Below are 14,565 nucleotides of genomic sequence, written 5' to 3'. Positions count from 1 at the left end.
ACACACACGCACACACACACACACACACACACACACACACACACACACACACACACACACACACACACACACACACTCGAGCTGAATATTTCATTTTCATGAAATCAGACAATTGCTGAGGGTAACTACACCTGTGCCAATGCACAAACCAGGGACAGGCTTCAACCACATTTCTTACACTTAACACATACAGTACGAACGAGAGGAGAATGACGACGATTGAAAGGGGGGCCGTGTTAAAACTGCTGTGCACTGTGTGTTGGTAGCATGGCACTAATGACCAGTCGCTCCAGATGCCCATGTGCTGGGTGCCACCCAGAGGGGTGGGTTAAAGCTGCATGCATAGGGCCCCTGTGGCCCACTCCCCAACACCTGGCCATGCTAAGATGAAGACACACACACACACACTCACTCACTGAGAGAGAGAGAGAGAGAGAGAGAGAGAGAGAGAGAGAGAGAGAGAGAGAGAGAGAGAGAGAGAGAGAGAGAGAGAGAGAGAGAGAGAGAGAGAGAGAGAGAGAGAGAGAGAGAGAGAGAGAGAGAGAGAGAGAGAGAGAGAGAGAGAGAGAGAGAGAGAGAGAGAGAGAGAGAGAGAGAGAGAGAGAGAGAGAGAGAGAGAGAGAGAGAGAGAGAGAGAGAGAGAGAGAGAGAGGCTTGGAAGTCTGTCTCAGCTGGGGCTGCTGGACTCACACATCAAGCATCATGCCTCTGTTAAAACCCTCTTTTCTTAGAGAGAGCTGTCTGGCGTGTACTAACACTAGTATAGGTGTACAGTGCCTGGAGCAATACAAAAGATTTCTATAGCCATCTGTGTGTGTGTGTGTGTGTGTTTACACTGACTGACTCCAGTGGGCAGATGTGTGGGAGGTGATTTATGAGCCTCTGCTGTACTCAGAAACCCACTCCAATACCCACAGACCCATAAAAACTAAACAAAACGCGGCTCCTGAGTTGATCGACGTTTCTCACAGCCTCTCTCTGCCGTCATTCGAAAGGACCCCTGTGACCGCAAACCTCTGAATTGTATCCAACCACCCCACACACACACACACACACACACACACACACACACACACACACACACACACACACACACACACCTCTATTCGAGGCATGACTGGTGTGACTGGTTATCCCTGCCCTGTGTCTTACTGGTGTGGTTCTGCAGGGTGAACATTTGGTTCTCCAGCCTGCCGATCTGGTTCTGCAGCGTCTCCACGGTACTTCTGTGTTCCTCCTGCAGGTGGCGTATCTGATCCCTGAAGCCAGAACGCTGAGCTTCGGTCTGAGAGGTCAGCTGACCTACCGTCTGGGCATGCTCAGTCCGCAGGGACATACTCGTCGCCTGCAGGGAGAGGAGTCTGGGGGAGGGGGGAGGGGGTCAGACGAAGGGTTGTCCATCGACTTGTAAGCATAGACAGACATAGAAGAAGTAGACAAGGACACAAGTACCTCTCTCTGAGGTCGGCCTCTTTAGTGACGGTCTCCTGCAGGATTTTGTTGTGTCTCTCCAGCAGGGTGTCATGTTCAGTCTGCAGCTGCTGGAGCTCACACATGTTGGCCTGGAGACTCTGCTGACTGTCCTGCAGCTTGGCCTTCAACTGGTCCACCATGCTCTCTACCTGATCCCTGGAACACACACACACACACACAAACACACACACACACAGTCGTCCATCACCAGGTTGTGATGAGCAGGATGATGGTGGAGAGAGAGAGAGAGAGAGAGAGAGAGAGATGGTGAGGATGAGACTATGGCAGGACAAATTAGACTATGGTGGCCCGTCACAGTCTCATCTATGCATGGGAAGCACTGCACGCACGCACGCACACGCACGCACACACACACACGGCCGCACACACACACACACACGCACACACGCACACGCGCACACACACACACACACACACACACACACACACGTACCCTACTACTAACTACTACCTACTACTACTAACCTTTCCTGCTTGCTGGCGTCTCCGTCGCTCTGGGCTGAGCTCTTTGTTTTCTGTTGTTTCAGGACGTTGTGGACACGGACCTTGTAACTGTCAAACTCTGCTCCGGTTGACGCAAGCTCAGCCTGTTAATACAACACCAGACATTCAGTCATGTTAAGACTCAGATAACACTGAATATTTACCAACACAGAATATTCTGTCCGATTAAGACTAAACTAAAGAGAATTTCTTCTTCAATAACAATTATTGTGTATAGTATAGCTTTGTTTCTCTAGATAGGCCTGGCCTCCAGCCAGCAAAGTTAATTAACCCCAATTCTTTGCAGGAGTGTGTGTGTGTGTGTGTGTGTGTGTGTGTGTGTGTGTGTGTGTGTGTGTGTGTGTAATTAACACTACTGTGTGTGCAAGTCCCTGGAAACCGAGCAGCACTTCCTTTACTGTGGAGCTAGGCTATTCCATTCATCATTCGCCTTTAGTCCCAGGGGGACATCCCTCACACACATCACCCCTCTATCGAAATTTGGCTTGAGCCATTTAGCAAGGCTGCAACTCACACACTACTGATGGATAATCTATAACAACATTTCTACAGCACCGGAGAGCAGTCCAGAGCTGGGCTGGAATATAGCGATAGAGCGTAGAGAAGATAGAGAGAGCACCCTTTTTTATTACTGTGCTAGAGAGTAGGGAGAAAAAGAGAGAGAGAGGGGAAGGGAGGGAGAGAAAGCACTCTTACAGTGGGTTATGGATGGTCCTCAGGGATATTACATGGGGAGAAGGGGGGGTGGGTGTGTGTGTGTGTGTGTGTGTGTGTGTGTGTGTGTGTGTGTGTGTGTGTGTGTGTGTACCTTGGCAGTGTTACACTCCTCCTGTAGTGCAGTGATTCTGTGTTGTAAAGAGCTGGTTGTCCTCTGCTGATGCTCCATCATTGATCTCAGCTGCTCCTGAAGTCTATGGCGCTCCGCCGTCAAATCACAGACCTGGATCTACACTCCCGAACAAAACAGAAGGAAAAGTATATTTTTCCTTAAGTTATCTTATCCTAAAGTGATAACCGGTGTATCCTTTTTTTGCCGAAACCACGGCTAGAACACATGGAGCCGGTTTCACAGACAAGCCTAATCCTAGACTAAAAAGCATCTTCGATGGAGATTTTACATTGAAAGTGTGATTTTCTACCTTGGAGCCCTCCAGCTGCTGTTGGTGTGCTTCCAGTTCTCCCTTCAGAGAGGCCTGGAGCATCATCTGAGAGGCGTCCTGCACACACACACAAACAGAAGCACGTTATACGCATACAAACTACACTACAAACGGTCCTCCCCACCACCAGGCCGACACGTCATTACGCAATACCACACACACACACACACACACACACACACACACATACATACATACATACACACACACACACACACACACACACACACACACACACACACACACACACACACACGCACACGCACACGCACAGCACCCCCTAGGCAACTGACCTGTTTCTTGGCGTCGGCTAGGTCCTTTTTGGTCTTCACCAGTAGCTGTTTCATCTTGGAGCTCTTCTCCTCCCCCTGGTCCAGCTGAGACTTGAGATTCTCTGGAGGAACACACCAACATACAGAATATATAATATTATATATATTTCATATATATATATATATTAGATATATATATTATAATATTATAATATTATTATTATTAATTATTCATTATAATTAATTAATTAAATAATAATATAATATATAATTATATAATACTTAAATAATTAATTAATTATTATTAATATTATATTATATATATAATATAGAGGCCTTTTCATCAGCTATAACCTGGTTTAGTATAATAAATTGTAATTGTAAAGAGCATCATTATCATGAGAGGCATTCAGGAGCAGGTGGGCCTTTTGATCTAACACAGCTTGATTAGAGAAGTTGTTTAGATTAACTCTTTAGTTGTAAAGCGCGACAGTGAGGCAAATGTGTGATTGTGGAATCTATGAGCTACTGTACTTGTTTTTGGTCTGTAGTTGCTCAAGAGTCATAATAGACTAAAATTGTGTTGTGTGTGTGTGTATGTGTGTGTGTGTGTGTGTGTGTGTGTGTGTGTGTGTATGTATGTGCTATACCTATTTCCTGGTGGAGTGTGTCCTCTTTCTGAGACTGTGTGTGTATCTGTGCCCTCAGCTCCTCCACACACACATCTCGCTCTGACAGTTTGGTGTTGAGCTCTCTGACCAGGCGCTCATAGTCTGCCATCTCCATATCCATGAGAGAACTCTGCTGGGCTTCCTACACACACAAAACACACACAAGATACATTTAATAAATCGTGCATTGGTTTTTATGGGAGATTTGACACCAATGGAGTATGTGGGCGTACATGTCCTGTTAGGATTGGGTCCATAAACACTGAGCGCGTGCTGTATACCTATATGTCTCTCCTCTCAGCACGGCTCTGCTAATGGAGAGGCAGCCTTCGGCGCCTCCAGGCTAAAAAGCTACTTTTATATCCTTTTTTTTCCTTTTTTTCTTCTGATTGTTGTTTTTCAGACGAGAGGCGACACATCACACTGCTCATGGTACAGCGTTTGAGTAAGGGCTTCCCATTTCTTGATTTGAGCGATTCTTAACGGTTGATGATGTTTGAGAGGCCTAAACATACGTTGTTGTTTCTCTGGCTGATACGGCCAATGGAACTGATGTTTGTCAGATTCATTTGAGTGAGTTTATTCCGTTCTGTTTTGCTCTCTGTGTCTGTGTGTGTGTGTGTGTGTGTGTGTGTGTGTGCGTGTGTAAACCTTGCGTAGCTGCTCCAGCTCCTGTGCTGTCTGCTGAGACTGCTGCTTCTGTTTGCGCAGCTGAGTCGTCAACTCCTCGACCTCTTTCATTGCAGACGTCAACTCCTGGAGAGGCAGACACACAAACACACAGAAGCACAAACGTTGATATCTCTTGTCAAAATAAATGAACAAAACAAAATAAATTGTATTTTTGGCATCTGAAAAGTTGTAATGGTTTGGTGGAGACATCACACTGAAGAAGAGGCAGAGTACTGTTGCCTCTCTCAGAGTCCTAGAGCACACAGACAGTACAGAACGGTACATGACATTGCAGCCTCTGTCTATTCTCTCTCTCTCTCTCTCTCTGAGTGTTTTCCTGGCCTGCCGAGGGCTATACTTTTATCTTCTGCTCCTTCACTTTCCCCTCTGCCTGCAGGTCTCTGCTCTGTGTTGCTTTGCAGCTCCTCTGCCTATCCCTCTGTAAACACAGACTCGCACACGAGGCGTGCGTGCCTCTTTGCGCGCGCGTGTGTGTGCGCTCCTTGTGTGCGAGTCTGTGTTTACAAAGGAACAGGCAGTGGAGCTGCACAGACACAAAGCAACACAGAGCAGAGACCTGCCTCTTTGCACACACACACGCACACGTGCGCAAAGAGGCACGCACGTGCGCACACACACACACACACACACACACACGCACACACACACACACATGCACACACACACACATGCACACACGTGCACACACACACACACACACACACACACCTTCATTTTCTGCTCCTTCAGTAGTCTCTCTGCCTGTAGGTCTCTGTCCTGGGCGGCTGTGTGTCGGTGAAGCTCCTGTAGCTGTCCCTCCAGTTGTCTCACAGTGTTCCTCAGAGTCTCCATACCAGCCAACATGTCTTCTTTCTCTGACCACAGCTGCTCGTGCTGGAGAGAACACACAGGGGAGAGGAGAAACTCACTCATGTGAATCTGACAAACATCAGGCCCATTTCCCGTATCAGCCAGGGATACCGAATCAACATCAAAGATAACGTCACATCATCTTCTCCTGGTAAGAATATCAAACAATAATATACCCAGTCTGTTTTGATATCACTGACTAGACTCTCAGACTGTATTCCCCCAGAGAACCCTCAGCTCACACAAGCAGAAACATTGCCTCCCTCAGAAGGCAGAGAATGCTCAAACACCAGATGGAACTCAGCCACTGGCTAATTTACCTGCAGTTTGTTATGTCACTGGAAAGACACAATTCTGAGAAAATAAGGCACTCGACAAGTGTGGTGGTAGGATACCTCTAATGTTCACCCATTCACAACTGATGGGCAGTTAACGAGCACATAGGCATTTAACACATCTTGGAAATAACTGTCACTGTTATTGTTTTTCACCCAAGGGAGCCATCTTCCAACAATACAAATTGAATGGATGAATTGGTCGTTTCCAGATGGCATGGCAAGGCAAGGCAAGGCAAGTTTATTTGTATAGCACATTTCATACAGGGGCAATTCAAAGTGCTTTACATACATTATTTAAAAATACAGCAAAAGACGAGAAGACAATAGAGGCCATAAAAAATAGTGGCCAAAAAAGTATTCAGTGATTCCAGATTTGAATGTTGAATTGAACACTCTTGATTAAAGGTCACAGACTGAAACGTCACCATTAAATAAACTGCATAGGTTAAGTGTGTGTGTGGGAGTATTTCGATTTGAATGATTTGAAAGTGCCAGGTGTGTAGGCTATATAGAAGGATGAGCCATGACCATATTGCTGGTGACTACCCAGTCCTTTGATATTAGCAAAAACTGAAGCAGTAGAGGCTATGACTAGAGGAAGTAGGGGTGCAACGGTTCAGTTGGCCCACGGTTCGGTACGGTTCGGTATTTTGGGTCACGGTTTTCGGTACGGTTCGGTTCAGAAACAAACGTTCCAGACCAACTCGACCTCTGACCAAAGGCCGCGTTCGAGGCATTCACGTGGACGCTCCGGCGCTCTCAGAGCTAATTTACGAACGCGGCCAAATTGATCTTCTCGCCATAAAGCTTAAGCGTACAGTGGGCTTCCTGTATAGATTTAAATCTTGCTTTTCCTTGGCTTCCAGAAAACGTCTTGTCTCCGCCCTTTTCCTTTCACAATTGGATTATGGTGATACAGTATATAGGTTTGCTTCTCTGTCCACTTTATCCAAGCTAGACCCCCTGTATCATTCGGTTCTAAGATACATCACCAATAGTGCCTTCAGGACCCATCACTGTACACTGTATAGTCTGGTTGGATGGCCATCTCTTTCTGTCAGAAGGCTCCAACACTGGTACACTCTTGTGTTTAAAATCATCTCTGGCTTCTTACCGAATTATCTGGGCCTGAAGTTCATCCCTATACCGAGTGGCTCGGGTCTCAGGTCTCGTAGATGGCTACAATACAAGGTGCCACTTATCATGAACAATGTTGGAAGGGCAAGCTTGTCTTATTATGGCCCTTGGTCTTGGAATGACCTACAGACTACTTTTAAATTAGAGGCCCTTATTTCCATAAGTATCTTCAAGCGTAGATTAAAGGATGTGGTCACCGCTCGCTGTACCTGCTTTGGTTAGACTTCTCAATGTTTTAATCACCTTGTAAATACCCCTACCATTGTTTGTCTATTGTATTGTTGCCACTGTCTTATGTCCTGTCTTGTTATCTGAACAGTTTTTTTAAGCTACTATTTTGACCCTGTCTTGGCCAGGTCTCTCTTGTAAAAGAGGTTTTAATCTCAATGTGACTTCCTGGTAAAATAAAGGTTAAAAAAAAAAAAAAAAAAAAAAACGAAAAACGAAAACCGTCACGGTTCACTAGTGAATTGAGCCGTGGAACGCAAACCGTACCGTCCGTAAAAAAACCGAGAACCGTTGCACCCCTAAGAGGAAGTGACTAGTTGAAGGACCTCCCCCCCCCCCGTGTGTGTGTGCTGTGTTGTGTTACCTGTGTGACTGCTGTGTTGTGTTACCTGTGTGACTGCTGTGTTGTGTTACCTGTGTGACTGCTGTGTTGTGTTACCTGTGTGACTGCTGCGTTGTGTTACCTGTGTGACTGCTGTGTTGTGTTACCTGTGTGAATGCTGCGTTGTGTTACCTGTGTGACTGCTGTGTTGTGTTACCTGTGTGACTGCTGCGTTGTGTTACCTGTGTGACTGCTGTGTTGTGTTACCTGTGTGACTGCTGTGTTGTGTTACCTGTGTGACTGCTGTGTTGTGTTACCTGTGTGACTGCTGTGTTGTGTTACCTGTGTGACTGCTGTGTTCAGACGTTTGGTCAGCTCTGCCATCTGCCTCTCTGCTGCCTCTACCTTCTCTTTCTCCTTATCCAGCTGCTCCGTCTGCCTGTCGTAATCCATCTGCAGGTTCTGCCAATCACACCCACTTCATTATTAAATACCTCTTCGGCAGCTGAGCGCAGGAAAACAAAACACTATAGATCAAAGTCACTTGACAGTGTTTCTATTTTTGGTTAGGAACAAAGCACACAGAGTGATTTGATCTCGATTGGTTTCCATCTCATAAACAAAGATCTAAGGCCAATTATTGCAACCCTTGTGGATTATGCTCCACAACAGAAACAGAAAGCTTCATATCGTGAGCACACTTAGCAACCTCATATCCCGGAAGACCTTGGGTTAGGGGTTATGGGTCAGGGGTCAGGGGTCAGTGTCAGGTACCTTGTATCCCTCAGCGCCATGGATGATGTCCTTCATCGAGCTGGTCACTCTCTCTCTCTCTGCCTTCAGTGTCTCCACCTCCCCCTTCAGAGTTGCAACCTGGGAAACAATACAAAAAAAAAAACTCTCATCTCTATTGTCTTCTCTTCACATTGTTCTTACTCTTCATCGGTACAGTCGTATTGGAGATACAACCTACTGTACTTCTGAGGCCTATACACCTTTTTCTGTAGGTACCCGTCATACCTCTTTCCTGCTGGTGTCCAGTTCCTTCCGGGCTTTCACGGCCACAGCTTTGATCTTGTTCATCCTCTCATCCTTCTCTTTGCTCTCTTTCTCCATGACGCCTGGGATCGTTCAGGAAACATGGGTCAGTCACAGAAGGATCCAGAGTGATCCAAAGGTACCATTGACCGAATCAGAGTCACTAAATCATGTTGGTTCTTTGAATCAGTCATTCTTCAGTCAGTTTAAATAGGGCAATAATACATTATGAATAGATATCAAACAATTGTACATTATTGTTCCCTATTGGAGCTCTCCATTAAAAGAGTAGCCTAATTAAATCCATACCAATTTTGTCAGTGAGCTGACTGGGTACATTCTCCTGAGAGGCATCAGAGTTGGCTGCAGACTGCTGGAGGACAGCGAGAGAGAGAGAGAGAGAGAGAGAGAGAGAGAGAGAGAGAGAGAGAGAGAGAGAGAGAGAGAGAGAGAGAGAGAGAGAGAGTCAATCAGTAGAACTAATGAGAAAGACTTCAGCAGTCACTGCCACAAACCGAATCGCTTGAATAAAATCAAGGAATAACACGTTTAGCTACAGCATGCAGTAGATAGATACATAATAACATCGTTAGATGTCTGGTTTACTGTAATACAACTGAGACCACTGCCTACCTGTAAGGCAGCCATCTCACTCCTTAACTGTGATATGAGAGAATCCTTCTCGGTCAATTGCTGCTGAAGCTCCATCCTCTTTTTCTCCATGTCCGTTTCCTCCTTCGCTCTCTCCATGTGTTCTTCCTCCATGTCTTTCGCTGCCAGGGTCTCTGAGACCTGGCTGATCTGGGCTACCAGCCCCTGGTTCTCTCCTCTCATCTTCTCATTGGCCAGCCTCATCTCCCCCAGGTCTCTCTGCAGAGCCTCTGTGTCCGAGACCACCTCTTGTAAGTTACTCTTCAGCATGGTCCTCTCCTTCTCCAACTCCACTATACAAGACTGAAGCTCCTCCTGCTCCTCCCCCGACCTCCCCTCCCTCTGTGCCTCCTCCAGACCGCTCCTCAGCATGTTCCTCTCCTGCTCCAGCTCCTCCACATGAGCCCGCAGCTCCTGCACCTCCTCTGTGGGGCTGCCGAGGGCCTCGGACTGCTCCTGCAGGGTCCTGATGGTGACCTGGGCCTGCTCCTCTTTGCTCTGCAGAGCAGCCATATCCTCTGCTAAGGTCTGCAGGCTAGATTCCTGCTGCTGGTTCTCTGCAGCCGCTTGCTCCAGCCTGCCCTCCAAGACAGTCACTGTGGTCAGAGCTGCAGACAGCTCCTCTAGGTTCCGCTGTAGATCCTCCTTCTCCCTGGAAAGGCCTGATACCGTCTGCTCCAGAGTGATAGTCTTCTCATGCTCTTGGCTGTTCTCTTCTTTCCACCTCTCCACCTCCTTCACTCTCTCCTCTCTCAGCCTCTCCAGCTCCTTCTCTCTGAACTCCAGTAGTGACTGTGCCCTCTCACCCTCTGTGGTCACAGTGGTCAGCATCTCCTCCAGCTCCTGCACTGCACTCTCCTTCATCTGCAGCTGAGAGAGGATCTCCCCGTTTTGCCTGCCCAGGTCCTCCACAGAGGCCTTTAGCTCGACCACTAACGCTGTCTTCTCCTCCACAGTGGCCTGGAGCTGCTGCTGTAGCCCTTCCACTGCCTGTGTCTGTCCCAGGGAGTCTTCCAGTCTCTGCTCCAAGCCCAGGACCCTCTCCTGTAGGCTGTCCCTCTCCTCAGACACACCCATAACACTCTCCAAGAGCACATCCTTCTCCTCACTCAGCCCTCTTACCCTCTCCTGGAGCTCCAGAGCAGCACTCGCCCCCAGCTCCTTCATGGCCTCATACTGTCTGACGTCTCCGGTCCGCTGGCACAGTTCAGCCTCCAGACCTCTGAGGATGTCTCTGGTGCGTTCATATTCAGCAACGGCCGAGCTTCTCTCTTTGGCAAGGGCCTCATACTGACCCCTCATCTCCTCAAGCTCCAGGATCAGTCTCTGCTGGTCCTCTAGAGTCAACATCTGCTTGTCTTGGTCAGGCTGGCCATCCCGTGTCTGTTTGTCTGGGTCAGGCTGGCCATCCTCTTGGTCTTTCTGTGGTCCACTTTCTTGGAGTGCTGTGAGGGTGGGAGCCTCCTGTTTGCGCTGGTCAGCTTTAGTGGTCAAAGAGTCTGGGGTGATGCTATCTCGGGTCATCTGCAGCTCGTCGATCTTAAACTCCAGCTCCTCCTTCTCCAGTTGAAACTCCTCCCTCACCCGCTCTAGCTCCGCCTCCAACTCGCTCTTCACATTGCCTAGGAACGTCAGCTCATCCTGCAGCATGGTATTCTGGGACTGCAGGTCATCCAGGGCTCCTCTGAATCTTCCCGTCTCTGTCTCGCCGTCACTCATGTCACTCTGGCTGCAGCCAGAGAGCTCCAACATCCTGGCGATCCCAGAACCGTGGCCTGGCTCCTCCTCTTCCTCCTGCACGTCCTGAAGGAAGCTGTCTTTGAGAGCCAGCTGCTCCGTAAGCTCCTCATGGAGCAGGAGCAAACGTTCTCTCTCCATCTCACTGTCCTCCTCCAGGGCTCTTAGTTCCTCCTCGTGCTGCAGGCTCTTCTGGGCTAGCTCTTCTCTCAGGTTCTCTACTTCCTGCTGCGCCTCAGTTAGCACCCTCTGGTGGTCCTCCTGCAGGGCTGCAGCTGTCCTGGCGCTCTGCTCTCTGGCTTCATCCAGCTCCTTCTGCAGACTGAGGAGCTGGGACTCCAGGCTACGCTGAATGGCCTCTACATTCCTGCTCATGTCAACCTGTTCTCTTTCTTTCTCTCTTTCCCTCTCTTTCTCCCTGTCACTCTCTTCTTTCTCCCACAGAAGCTTCTGGAAATGGCCAACTTCCTCCTTATGATTGGCTTTGCATATTTCCATGGTCTTCTCCAAAGCATAAATCTTTTTCTGGTGCTCTCCTTTTGCTTGGTCTTGCTCTCCTTGAAGTGTTGCCAACTTCTCCAATGCATCCTAGTCATGTTCAACAGACAAACACATACTAGTGAGGTACTAATTAGAAGAAGACGCTATTATATATATTTGAACGCATCTTGGCCAATCATAATACTTGTTTACATCAACCAATTTATTTTGATATTTTGTTATTTAATTTATTCTTGAAAGAGTAAAATGAGAGAGCTACACAGATAGATACAGTAGAGCTTGCAATGCATGCACATATCTTATGTGACTTGTGAGGTAAAGCTAAATGCAAATATCCATCACCAGGTGGAGGATAATTTGCATTGTATTATGTTTCATCTTACATTGGCCTGCTGCTTTGCCTTCTCATTATCCTTGCGCATCAACACCAGACTCTGCTGAGTCTCAGCCTTCTCCAGCAGCACAGCACTCATCCTCTCTGTCAGCTCCTGTTACATAAGGACATCATATGTACCTAATTTACCTTTATCTTACCAGGTAAGCTGACCAGGATATTTTTTCAACAACAACAACATTAGGGTGATTTGCATCGGGGAGGAAAATAAACAAACCAAAATGTCTCCCTTTGCAACTCATCAGAACCAACAGATTTTAACTTTAAAAAGCATATGCAGTTAGGTCCATATATATTTGGACTGTTATTTTAGCTGTTTACCAAAACATATTCAAGTTACAAATTCAAATTATATAATGAATATGGGCTTAATGTACAGACTCTCAGCTTTAATTTGAGGGGTTTAGGAATATTTTAGATATTGACGGGAGTGGAACTATGTACAAGCCTTCTGGGCTTCGTTCCCTCCTTGCACAATCTCTTGTGTGCTAAATAAATAAACAAACTAAACTAATTATAGCTCTAGCTCCCTCTTTTTCAAGGGACCAAAAGTAATTGGACAATTGACTCAAATGCTGTTTCATGGACCCATGGGCTATTCCTTTTTTTATTTCTTTATCGTTATCGTTAATTCCAATTGTGGTATTTGCATTTGGAAGCTGTTGCTGTGAACGCACAAAGAAGTGGAATTCTGCAATGGCTGAGTCAGTCACCTGATCTCAACCTGAACAAGCATGCATTTCACTTGCTGAAGACAAAACTAAAGGCAGAAAGAACCACAAACAAACAACAACTGAAGACAGCTGCAGTAAAGGCCGGGCAAAGCATCACAAAGGAGGAAACCCAGCATTTGGTGAGGTCCATGTGTTCCAGACTTCAGGCAGTCATTGCCTGCATAGGATTCTTGGTAAAGTATAACAAATTAAAATTGTATTCATGATAATGTTAATTTGTCCAATTACATTTGAGCCCCTGAAAATAGGGGACTGTGTATAAAAATGGTTGCAATTCCTAAACATTTCATACAATATCTTTGTTCAACCCCTTGAATTAAAGCTGAAAGTTGTCACTTCAATTGCATCTCGATTGTTTCATTTCAAATCCATTGTGGTGGCGTACAGAGCCAAAATGATAGAAATTGTGTCACTGTCCAAATATTTCCGGACCTAACTGTGTCAGAAACAGGTGTAAACATTTGAGTCATAATACAAACCTGTATTATAGATTCATCTGAACTGCTGTTTGATTGCGTTTTGAGGGTGCCAACCTCCTTCTCCAAACCTAAAACAGGAAATAGATGTAATTTTTCTCCAAAATGACAAATCATAACTAAAACACAACCTAGAATTGAATAGTGACTGACTGTATATACCTGCACATTTTGTCTTCATATTCTGCATGGCAGCCATCTGCTTTTTGGCAAACTTGATGAGGTCTTCCTTGGATAATGTGTCCAGCTGAAGAGGGAAGAGCAAAACCCATATACGCAGACGTATTAGACGCTTCTCATGTTCAGTATATTATATCAGTTTTCACTCAGTGCCCCTCACAAATGAACAGGTAGAGAAAGAAGTGAAATAACAAAACAGCTGATCAATGGATTTTTGATTGATAAGAGTAACAACACAACATTTCAACATCTGGGAACAGGGCTCTCAAGTCTCACGCATTGGGCGTGAGACACATGCATTTCAACCCGTTCACACGCTCAAACGCCACACCTTGTCTCACGCCCAATGCGTGAGACTTGAGAGCCCTGTGGGAAATACTGTAAGGAGGAGATCGATGGGTATTGTCAGAGAAAGGGGATTATGGTTTAGGGTTAGGGTTAGTGAACTGAATACTGCTAGGGTCAGGGTATACTGTCTGATGATGAGGCAGAGGCACCTTACCTTTGACTTTGCTGCACCTGGAGGGGGCGAAGCCACAACCTCTGCACCATTGCCCTGCTGCTGCAAAGACAATGTAATGGCAGACACAGAAGATTGCTTATTGTCACAGGGACACACTGGGTAAGATCAGGTTCTGCCATACTAGCATCATTGGCTGCCTAAGTAGTAGTTTCTTGTTGTGAACCCAAGCTCACCAGTAATTCCACAAACAATGCTACAGGTAGTCCATCATAAACTTACAAATCGATGAATGGGTAAAGCTTTGCTATCAAAGATGATTTAGCTTGCTGTCACACTTCAGCCAGGCAGAGTCGTTTATGCTATGCTAGCAATCTAGCTGGCTTGCTGGCTGTACAGGAGCAATACTTACCTCCATCTTGATCACGGGATTGTAACTTCCCAATAGTTACTGTGAATAGCAGAAACGTATATGCTACTAAAAGTATATTATTGAAACTCAATGAATCTTATGCTGATGTCCGGTTTCCCAACTAAAGCATTTGCTCTGTTTTGATATCTACCAAAGCCACAGTGAATTTCCGCATTCGTCAACCGACGTCAGTAGGTTACACGTCACATGTATTGCGCAATTCCACTAAAGTGCACTCTGAAATACATTACAGAGATTTCTACGACAACATTACATAGAATACCTGTGGTTATTGGCAATCTAATATATGCCTG

At 46.4% G+C, this 14,565-nt stretch overlaps 1 protein-coding gene across 1 annotated transcript in view; it reads right to left on the bottom strand.

Moving 5' to 3' along the window:
* gcc2 (GRIP and coiled-coil domain containing 2) overlaps window positions 1-14,257 on the bottom strand; it is a gene marked incomplete at its 5' end in the record, with an annotated part of 16,803 nt that extends 2,546 nt beyond the window's left edge. The window contains 19 exons of the mRNA XM_080536827.1: window positions 1,153-1,361; window positions 1,453-1,629; window positions 1,960-2,081; window positions 2,807-2,944; window positions 3,138-3,215; window positions 3,452-3,552; window positions 4,081-4,243; window positions 4,753-4,857; window positions 5,503-5,667; window positions 8,011-8,130; window positions 8,443-8,541; window positions 8,689-8,789; window positions 9,016-9,079; window positions 9,340-11,682; window positions 11,979-12,083; window positions 13,203-13,270; window positions 13,362-13,446; window positions 13,882-13,941; window positions 14,252-14,257. Coding sequence (XP_080392953.1) covers window positions 1,153-1,361; window positions 1,453-1,629; window positions 1,960-2,081; window positions 2,807-2,944; window positions 3,138-3,215; window positions 3,452-3,552; window positions 4,081-4,243; window positions 4,753-4,857; window positions 5,503-5,667; window positions 8,011-8,130; window positions 8,443-8,541; window positions 8,689-8,789; window positions 9,016-9,079; window positions 9,340-11,682; window positions 11,979-12,083; window positions 13,203-13,270; window positions 13,362-13,446; window positions 13,882-13,941; window positions 14,252-14,257 — 4,309 coding nt within the window. The remainder of the gene's footprint in view (window positions 1-1,152; window positions 1,362-1,452; window positions 1,630-1,959; window positions 2,082-2,806; window positions 2,945-3,137; window positions 3,216-3,451; window positions 3,553-4,080; window positions 4,244-4,752; window positions 4,858-5,502; window positions 5,668-8,010; window positions 8,131-8,442; window positions 8,542-8,688; window positions 8,790-9,015; window positions 9,080-9,339; window positions 11,683-11,978; window positions 12,084-13,202; window positions 13,271-13,361; window positions 13,447-13,881; window positions 13,942-14,251) is intronic.
* Between the last annotated feature and the right edge of the window lie 308 nt (window positions 14,258-14,565).

Source organism: Nansenia antarctica (assembly GCF_963989245.1).
Source record: "Nansenia antarctica genome assembly, chromosome: 7".
NCBI lineage: Eukaryota > Metazoa > Chordata > Actinopteri > Argentiniformes > Microstomatidae > Nansenia > Nansenia antarctica.
Note: the sequence above shows the minus strand (reverse complement) of the source record. Positions and strands in the feature narration are given on the sequence as shown.